We start from the raw sequence: 10887 nt of genomic DNA on the forward strand, positions 1-10887 counted from the left end.
GTCCTACTATTCTCACTGTTAAATATGAAAAAAGATGATGCAACAATGCTATCAATTCCCTTTACAATCTTAAACACCTCAATAACATCCACCCTAACTGCTTTTTTCAAGAGAAAACAATATAAGAGATTTCAGCCTGTCCTTGTACGACAACTCCCTCCATCCCAGGCACCATTCTAGTAACCAGCCTATAAACTCTATCCAACAATTCAATAAATTTGAATATGAAAATAAAACAATTAAAAAATTTATTTAATTGAAATTACATAGTTATAATTATCTGTAATCATATGCAGAGAAAAAAATAATGGCATTGGTAAAGAGAATGCCTATTTTCAATTTTTTTTTACAAAGCCATTACATATACAGTCTACAACATGCATTTTCACATATTTTAAACATTAACAATACAAAAAACAATTTTCTCTAGAGAATTCTGGCTTCTTAACAATGAAAAATCTATTGTGTAACAAGTCTGTCATAAGTGCAGCAGATGTTCTGAACAAATCTATAGTCTAGACACATTGTTAGTGTCTGTAAAAAGCTAATGCATGAAAATTTACCATGACAACATTCAATTGATGTTCACATTCTTGTATTAGCTTAGAAATAATAATCTATTGCTTTCTTGTAGACTCCAGCTGTGTTAATTTTAGAAAACCTCAAAAAAGCTTTTACAGTAATTAATAGACCAAGCAAATATAAACATTGACATCTGATGTTTCTTTTTTTTTAGTACTATACAAAAGTGTAAGGACAACTGGCTGTTTTTTATTGTCATGATATATATAATTGTTTAGTTTAGATATTATTTATTTATTTATATTTGTGAGTGAATATTTTATTATTCTTTAGTTTTTGTTATAATAAGAGTTAAAAGCAGACGCTTGAAGGAAGTTTTTTTAATAGTTCATTGATGTTGAGACTATTGAACATCACCTGCAATACATTGACATTGAGAATATTGATGGTGGGCAGGGGATTAAGTGATGAAAATATAAATAGTGTGAGACGAGCAATAACAGCAGAGAGATAATAGCAAAAAAAGTAAAGTTACAGGGAAGGAAAATTTTGTCGTGAAGTTAAATACCTTAGAAGTGATAGGCCTAATGTTTAATATGTTAGAGTAAGACTAACAAGAGATAAGAAGAAGAATTATTGAATTATTCCGTCAAAGCATGGTTCTAAAGTAATTGAATCAGCCTGAATGCACTTTGACAAAGGGAACAAAGGATATTTAGAAGAAAGAAGACCAAATGATTATGGTAACTCGTGCCACAATTCTAAGTGAATCACACACAGAATACAAGTGCGATAGTAATAGATAATATAGTTCGGCTTGTCAACTGAAATTCTAAAGTAATTGAATTGGCCTAAGTGGAGTTTTGACAAGAAGAACACTATACATATAGTGTTTATGACATGTCTGTAATCTCTATAGTGTGAAGAATTTGTTGTACATACGTTTAACTTGTTCTGAATATATATATATTATTTTGAAAACAAGGGAAGTGTTTGCTGTTTATTTATCATTGAATTTATCGCTAACAAGTCACAGACACCTACTGTAGAAGAATCTTAATTCCAACAACAATATAGTATATACTTATAGTATTAAGAAATATAAGTAAAAGCTTTTTATTTATACAATTGGCAAAAAGAATTATGTATATATATTTTAAAATTCTGACATTTATGAATTTCTGGAAAAAAAAGGAGGAGGGAGTTTTGATCCCTATATTTGTACTTACTTATACAACATTAAATAATACAGTTATTAATTTGAAGATAGCTTTTATATGAGGAAACATCTGTTAGCTGAGTTATTGCACTAACTAATGGGCTGAGTCAGTAAGCAGTCAACCTCCTCTACTCTTGCATAGCACATTTTATATCATTTAAGTCATTTTATAAATTTTCAATAAAACTCCGGACATCTGTTCATCATGTGACAATAATTCTCCCTCTGATGTAGAAACAATAAAAACATCTATTATTTTGGTGTGTATGCATTTTACAAGCTGGCAAAGAATGATTAGTTTTACTTGTCATAAGACATTAGTATTAGGCCCTAAGGGACAAGATTAAGAATATAGTGTTTAAGAATGAAATAGGCCTAATACTAACATCTTTTGACAAGTATAAACATCTAAATTAAAATAATATTGTTACGACAGCGGAGGTCACGTGACACTAGTAACACGCCATGCGCTTCTAGAATGTTCATGAAGCGTCGGGAGACTACTAGATATGGAGTAGTCTTGTATATATAAGACCGACCAAGAAGTGACGGGAACAATGTGATGAGTAATTGAACTGCGGACAGAGAGAGAGAGAGTACTGTTGAATTGAGCACGTGAGACGTTCATTGTGAATTATAGCGTTTGGTGTAGCGTGACTGTGGAAATTAAGTGTATTGCAAAGCTGTATTTAGAAAGAATAAACCAGTTTCATTTAAGAAAGGACTTGTATCGCTAAAGTTTCTTCGAAAAGACATTATATGGAAAATTAACTAACGACCAGAGACGTAACAATATAAACATAGCCCATAAAAAAAAGGTGAATCACATATCGATGTAATTGCTGCTGAAACCTTTACAAAGGTTACCCCCATACAGTGAGGTGGCAGGTGGTTTTTTGTAAGTTATTCATGAAATGAGGTAGTAACTGCTAGAACCTTTACAAAGGTATACCTGAGTGTGAGGTTAATAGCAGTGTGTAGCATTTGTAAATTTATATACCTTTCAATATCAGGAGGTACTATAACATTTATAAAGGGTAATCATGTACTGAGATAATAACTTCTAAAACCTTTTTGAAGGCTTACCATAATGTGAGAAAACAGCAATGGGTAGCACTTTGTGTTACAATGATGTCAAAAAGTACTAATAATCTTTATAAAGGTTTATCATGAACTGATGTAAGAGTTGCTAAAACCTTTGTAAAGGTTTACTATAATGTGAAGTTAATAGCAGTGAATAACATTTTCAAATGCTTCTAATATAGCAATACCACGAGGTACTAATGACCTTTATAAAGGTTTGCTGTGTTATTAATTTTTTGTAGTCAATGGGACTAGAACATGAAGAAATCCATGTGTTAGTGTTTTATCGACACCAGAGTAGCTGGTTATTATTTTAGTGGTAGGTTTTAGGTGAAAACACAGGCAAAGGTTTGTGGCCTCTTTGGTGCCAACTGTATGAAGAAGGTAAAGCCTTGGTTGAGATAGAAATGTACTTCCATTGGTTGCATTATTCTGGGTGATTGAACAAGCTGAGTTCATTCCTTGCATTTTACACTCATAATGAAAAATGTATACTTTTTATCTAGTATTTGGCAGAATAATAATGTCACGTAATTGAAACATTATAAAGGGAATTTGTGTTATCAACAGAAACATTATTTTGTTTGGTAAAAAAATCAAAAAGTGATTGTTTATTATTTAAAATGGAGGGATTATTGTTGCATTATTGAACACTATTACAGGCATTGTTGTGCAGTTCATTTTGGCTCTGTTGCATAAGCACTGCATTGTTTGAATCCATTTTACAAGTGTCAAATAAACTGATTGTATACTTCAAATGGGTGGTGTAAAATGATACCAATTAATTGTTAATTTTGTTACTTGTATCAATCTCTTGTGTAATTTTTGTATCTCGGGCAGTCATGAATGGATAATTTTTCTTTAATTTTCCTTTAATAATTTCTTGGGAGCTTGGAAATGATGTCTAGATTTTTCTTCATTTGGTGCATTAAGTGCATTAGACATTTTGCAAGATTTACTTGTATATATATATATATATATATCATGTTGAGAATATGCTAAATCATATTTGACATCCTGGAAAAGTTGGATGTGCATTTATCGTGGCATGAATTCACCTTTATCACACCAGACATCTTGGAAAAGCTGTTTATGCCTGTGGCATGATTTCATACCAATGTTATGATGTGAATGATATGTCTTTATTACACCAGGATCCTGGAAGAGTTCCTAATTAAAATGTTATATTGTGAGTGATGTGTCTTAATCACACCAGAAATCCTGAAAGAGTTACCCTTTGCAATGTTAAAATGTGAATAATGTTTATTAATCATGTCATTCTTGAGGAGTTACTCATTGCAATGCTATGATGTGAATGTTATGTCTTAATCTTTCCTGATATCCTGCATTGTGTATTAATTATGCATGTTGATTGCAGAGTTTAATATACAGAATGTTAGTCATACTTTGTATGAATGATAAGCATTTCTAATGCAGTTGTGTGTCACTGCAAGTGTGAATCATGTTTTAACATGGGTTGAAGCTGATGTCTAAACAGTAGGTACTGTTTGTGTAAACTTTATCAAGACATGTAGCCGAAGACTAATCTTGTCATCTTTTTTTGGAGGCACATCACAATGGGAATTGTGGTGTCAGTCAGTAATGTGTAATCATGACCAACAGACTCAACATAAGTGATGATGAAGGAAGTAGTTCTCAAGACTTCATGAAACCTGAAATATTGTTTTTATGATCTGTAATTAACTTTAGTACTGATTATTAACACTCCTAGAACATTATTCTTAAGAAATATAATCAAGTTTTAGTACTGGTTAACACTTCTGGAATATTGTTCTTATAAAGTGTAATTAACCCATAATACTGGATTTTAACACTTGTAAAACATTAAAGTGGAATCAATTTTTAGTATTGGTTCTCAACATTTTTGGAAGACTGTTCTTATAAAGTATAATCAACCCTCGGGTATTGGTTCTTAATGCTCCTGAAACATTGTTTTTATTAAATGTTATCAACCTTTATTACTGGTTCTTAACACTTCTGGAATATTATTCTTATAAAGTATAATCAAACATTATTATTGGTTCTTAACACTCCTGAAACAATATTTTTATTAAGTGTAATCAACCCTTAGTACTGGTTCTTAACACTTTTGGAATATTGTTCTTATAAAGTATAATCAACCTTTATTAAAGGTTCTTAACACTTCTGGAATATTGTTCTTGTTAAATGTAATAAACCCTTAGGACTGATTCTTAACACTCCCAAAACTTTATTTTTATCAAATAAAATCAACCTTTAATACAAGTTTTAACAATTCTGCAACATTTTTCTTATAAAGTGTAAATAACTCATATTATTGGTTTGTAACACTTAAATTTAAAACATATTTGGTGAGATTTTCTTATTTTGTTGTTCCAGATTTATAGTTTTTTTGTTTTCATTAGAGAGAAATTGTTAGATCCAATTGTCTTTTTCTTTCAAACGAGTTTTACCAACATATGTGTGGAAGTATGTTATTGAATCATTCTTAGTCTTATCTTACCATGTAGCATGTTTAAAATTATGTTTTTTATTAGAACATTTGTACACATTTTTATATTTGAACATCCTATTTTAGTGGCCAGAAGCAGAGCATGTCCAGGAGGGTGTTTGGTGGCTCAAGTGGCACATACAATGTGCGAGCCTCAGAGCTTGACAGAGAAAAAAGGGGTCGAACTATACGCTGCGCAGTATTCTTTTTGGATGACACTCAGCACACCTTTGAAGTTGATGTAAGTCATTGTGTTTAGGAACATTTTATATAGTTACATATTGTGTTTTTACTGTGTTTAATTTATAAAAATACAAAAGTTGTTGTATTTTATTACTAAATAGCAATAATAATTAAACTGTAGCATAAGTTTGGTTTCTCAAAACAAAGTGTTTTCAGTGTTATATAACCTTCTTGTCTGAGGTAATGTACTGTATAATATCGAGATTATTATGAAACTTCATGACTACTCTGCCCTATTAGACACTTTGTTATTTATAAGTATATTATACTTGATGTGAAGTTATGGACCATGTTTGTCATAGGAAAAACTAGTTAATTTTAGTAGAAATACGTTTTTATCTAAGATACTGACCTACATGTGATATAGAATGAAATGTCTGTACAAGTCAATAAGACTGAAAATTGTTCATTAACAAACCTGTCAGTGAACATACATAATATGTTTGCTAAAAAGTCACTCAGTAGGTACAGTATATTTACTTACATGTCAAGCAGTAAGTGGAACAAGTCAAGCAGGTACAACTGTATGTTTGCTAAAAAGTCAGGTAGTAGTTACAAGAATATGTTTGTTAATAAGTCAGGCAGTAAGTAGAACTGTATGTTTGCTAACAAGTCAGGCTGTAAATATATTAAGATGAGAGTTAGTAAAGAACATTTAATTACTGCACATTTAACACCTCCATATTAAGTATGAAGAATTATAGGATAGTACACAAAACAAGTTTATATGTAGCAGTGAATTAGAAAAGTGGAACAAGTGTATTATGTTTATGGTGTTTTAGTCGTTGTTGACTTACTGCAACTTACCTATACTTATATAGGATATGAAAAATATGTAGGATTGATGTTATTAATTTATTCCTTTGAATTATTCAGCAGACAAGTTGTTTAAGACAGAAAAAAATAAATACGAAGCCCAGTATCATTCAGTTCATTACTTGTCACTGTGGTACACATATACCAATGTTGGGGAATTACACCCCTCAGTAACCCATCCATGACTAGACTTCTTGTAGTGGATGTATGGAGTTTTATACTGAACCTGGTGTAACTCAGTAACAAGTGGTGAATTGAATGATATATTGGACTTCACATTATTCTTAGTATCTTGAACAACATATGTGCTAAATATATCAGAAGAGTAAATTAGTAACATTGATGGTACATATTCTTCAAGTCCTGTATAAGTATAGGCTCATTGCGGTGAGTAAAAGGCAACTAAATCACTATACATATAATATATAGTTCAGCACTGTAAGGAGCCTAGTCTTGTTTTTTTTAATTTACCCTTGTTCATGGTTACTGATGAAGAGGTAGAATTTCCCAAAACTGATATAATTCAATGGCATGTGGTGGATCGATTCATAGGTTGAGCTTCATGTTTATTGTTGTTAAAAGTGTATATTTAGCATATAGTTAGTAAGAAGAGCTAAGTGTATATCAAGTATTGAGTGTTAATAAGAGCATGGGTGTGAAAGTTCTGATTTGGATACAAGAATTTGTATTGACAGTTTTGGCCAGTGTAGAATAGTCTTGTTAAAAAATACTTTAGTTTTAAGGCTTGATTTATGTATCACTTCTTTGCCTCATTTCATAATTGGCCACATGTGCATTGGCAAAGTTGGAGAGAAAGATTTATTTGGAAATCCAATTATTTCAATCAAATGTCATAATGACAACAGACTGGTAGCGATGTTAAAAAGGAGTGATGCTTTGAAAGGGTGGACAAAATAGATTCTAATGACTGAGTTTTTCACTTAATGATTACTAAAACTTGATGAGTCTGGGCTTTGTCAGTGGTGTTTGCAACAACCTAGGCTATTTTTCAAACTTTTTAGATTTATAGAGGTTTTTAATTTATTTATAAATTATTCATTCCTTTGAATTATTGAATCTAAGAAGCATTTTAATTAAGTGATATTAAAGTCTAGATATCTAGTTGAATTGTATCTATTTTATGTTAGACCCATTAAAAAAATCACAAGAACTTACAGTAAACATCTACAGGGATTATAGATAGATTTATTTCTGTTTTTCAAAGTTAATCTTACAAAGCCAGCCCATTTCCCTCCATAAGTTGCAGTATATGCCCCCACCCCCCACTCCCCGTCACACACACACACCTTCCAAATTAACAAAAAATATTCAATAATTTCATTCCTGGTTAAATATCAGAGTGAAATATACACTATGCTTCACCTGAACAAATTTCTTTGTAAGATAGATCATGGAGCTGATTGATTAATTTTAAGTTCATTTTTCCCACTCATAGTTAGCAATTGATAATTATTGTAAAATCTTCTATATGCTGTTCCATCAAAGAATTTTGTGTTGTTTTATGGTGGAATAGTGAACACTCCATTTTAATTAGTTTTGTGTCAGCTTAAAAATAAATAATGTATTTTAACCCTGTCACAATAGTTAAGTCAAAGCATATCACAACCTTTTACAGTTACATTGAAAATTTAATTAAGCTACTTTATTATCAATGTATATAAATAAACTTGGCATCAAAACTTGTTTAATAAATCAAATCCTGATATTATATAAGTTTTACATTTTTAATTTTAAAAGGAAATATATGAATAAATTTTAAATCTCTGTTAGTATGAGTGACATTTGCTCTCTAGGTCTACCCCCTTCTCCAGTTTATTTACCACCCCTCTGTGTGATTTAATGTAAATTACTCACTATAATTGTCAGATTTTAAAAATAATAATAATTATAATATATACATATACAAGTTCTTCTTTTTGCCAATTGTCGAAATAAATGGCTTTTACTTATATTTCTTAATAGTATAAGTACATACTATGTTGTTGTTGGGCTAAGGATTCTTCTACAGTTGGTGTCTGTGACTTGTTAGCAATAAATTGAATGATGAATAAACAGCACACACTTTACTTGTTTTCAAATAATATATATATATATTTGGAACAAGTTAAACCTATGTACAACAAAGTCTTCACACTATAGACATTACAGACATATAATAAACACTATTTGCATATAGTTCTCTTCTTCTTGTCAAAAGTCCACTTAGGCCTATTCAGTTACTTTAGCATTTCAGTTGATAAGTGGAACTATCTTCTCTATATTATTATCGTACTAGTATTCTGTGCGTGATTCACTTATAGTTGTGGCACAAGTTACCGTAATTCGTTTGGTTTTCTTTCTTTTGAAGATTGTCTGTTCCTTTTATCAAAGTTTACCCAGGTTGATTCAATTACTTTAGATCCATGCCTTGACAGAATAAAATTATCCTTATCTTTTTTAAACTGTTAGTTTCACTCTAACGTATTAAATGTTAGGTCTATCACATCTATGGTACTTAACCTCACACAGCTATATTCTCTTTTGCTGTTATCTGTCTATTGTTGTCTGTCTACTGCTTCCTGCTTGTCTCATGCTATTTATATCTTTATTACATTGTCATCTGGCCACTTTCTATATTCTTGACACCAATTAGTTATTAACAAAACATTCTGCAATCGTCTGGTTTTAACTCTTATTATAACCAAATTTAAAAATAATAAAATATTCACTCACAAATATAAATTAATCATTAATATTTAAACCAAACAGTCTTTTATATCATGACAATAATATAGATGTTATTAAGGTTCAGTGACTTCAGTCTAATTTTGATAGTATTCAATCTTATTTGTTTATGGAGTTATAAACTAGAAAATCAGACACACAGTAATGTGTTGTAAGTCTAAGACAACCTGCAGGACACACTATGTGTTATTAACAGGAGTAATAGTTTAGCGATTTTCTACCTCTGTATCTCGGACTGTGGTAATCCAAACTATCACACATTTTCAGATGATGTGCCCTGCTGGACTCTTACTTTGCTTACCAAATTTCAAGGCAATCCAATAAAAAATACCTGAATTATAACATCTTGAATTTTGATTGAATTTCTTCCTTTTTTTTTTTCTCCTCACCAAAAGTAAGAAAATTTTATTTGATAGAAAAACATACCTAACCTTTATGGATTTTTTTCAAATTTGGTAATGATAGGTCTTTACAACCAAAAATTAGGTGTCAAATTCAGTTATTATTCATTGCCAACTTTTAAGCACAGATTTAATAAGTTTTACGAAATTCTAATTAATAAGTTGTTACGTATCTGCTTGTTTGTTAATTTCCGGTATAAATTCTTTCCAAGAAACTTCAGCGATACAAACTTTGCAATACACAGAATTTCCACAGTCACTTTAAGCTTAACAACCTTTTTAACACACGTTATAAATCACAGCGATTCACACACTTTACTTACGGTGCCTGCTGTTCGCTTGACTCAATTATCTGTCTCTTCAATCCCTCTGATTTTTCTTGCCAGGTTTAAATACTAAAAAAGAGGGCATTCAAAACAAACTTGGTCTTCTCCGATAATTCATGATCCTTCAAGAAACTCCAGCACGCATGCTCCCAATGCCGAGTGACTTCCGCTGTCGTAACACTGCCCCTTCCTTAGTATTGTTCGTCCCGAACAATAGCCACTTACATTAAACCAATACATAATTAACAATAACTTGATTAAATGTACAGAATTTGCAAACACAAAGTTAAAATACAACAAATCTTTTAATTTTACAGGATGTATCTTCTTCCGTACTGGTCTCTGTCTCATTGGCTTCTGTTTCACGTGGGGTTCATTTGCTCCATCAGAAAATGTCCTATTATCGGTAACAGTCACATCAGTGGTAGTAACTTCATTAACGGCTTTACTGTTTTCCTTCTCAAAACTGGGTAGAGTTTCTTCTTTGACAGTGGCTTTTTCAGGTGACACATCTTCAGCAGCATTATTTGTTCCAACTGAAATGTCCTGGACCATGATAACGCCAGAGCCTATTGGCATGCACCACCTTTGGCTTACCTCGCTGACCACATTTTATCCGGAAAGTCACGTCTGAGAGACGATCCACTATTTCATGTGGGCCTTCCCATGGAGAAGACAACTTAGGAGACTTCCCTTTGGTCTTCCTGGGATTATACAACCACACCTTGTCTCCTGGTACAAAGCTGACTTCAGTAGATCTCTTATCATAACATAGCTTCATGGAATCAGCAGACATTTTCAAGTTTGAGTGCACTTGATGGTGAATATCATCCATCCTTTCAGATAACACTTTCACAAACTCTGACACATTTTCAGGCAACTCTTTGTAAGGTGAGCATCCTGTTATCAGGTCCACCAAAGTTCTCGACCAAACATCAGCTTTGGTGAAGTGTATCCAGTGGCTTCATGCTCTGCTGTTCTATAGGCCATCAACGGCGGAAGGAGTAAGAAATCCCAGTCATCTTGGTGGCTATTACAAAA

At 31.7% G+C, this 10887-nt stretch overlaps 1 protein-coding gene across 1 annotated transcript in view; it reads left to right on the forward strand.

Moving 5' to 3' along the window:
- LOC106459945 (tyrosine-protein phosphatase non-receptor type 4-like) overlaps positions 1–10887 on the forward strand; it is a 265493-nt gene that overhangs the window by 49314 nt on the left and 205292 nt on the right. The window contains exon 5 of the mRNA XM_013919617.2: positions 5403–5556. Coding sequence (XP_013775071.2) covers positions 5403–5556 — 154 coding nt within the window. The remainder of the gene's footprint in view (positions 1–5402; positions 5557–10887) is intronic.

Source organism: Limulus polyphemus, unplaced genomic scaffold, assembly GCF_000517525.1.
Source record: "Limulus polyphemus unplaced genomic scaffold, Limulus_polyphemus-2.1.2 Scaffold685, whole genome shotgun sequence".
NCBI lineage: Eukaryota > Metazoa > Arthropoda > Merostomata > Xiphosura > Limulidae > Limulus > Limulus polyphemus.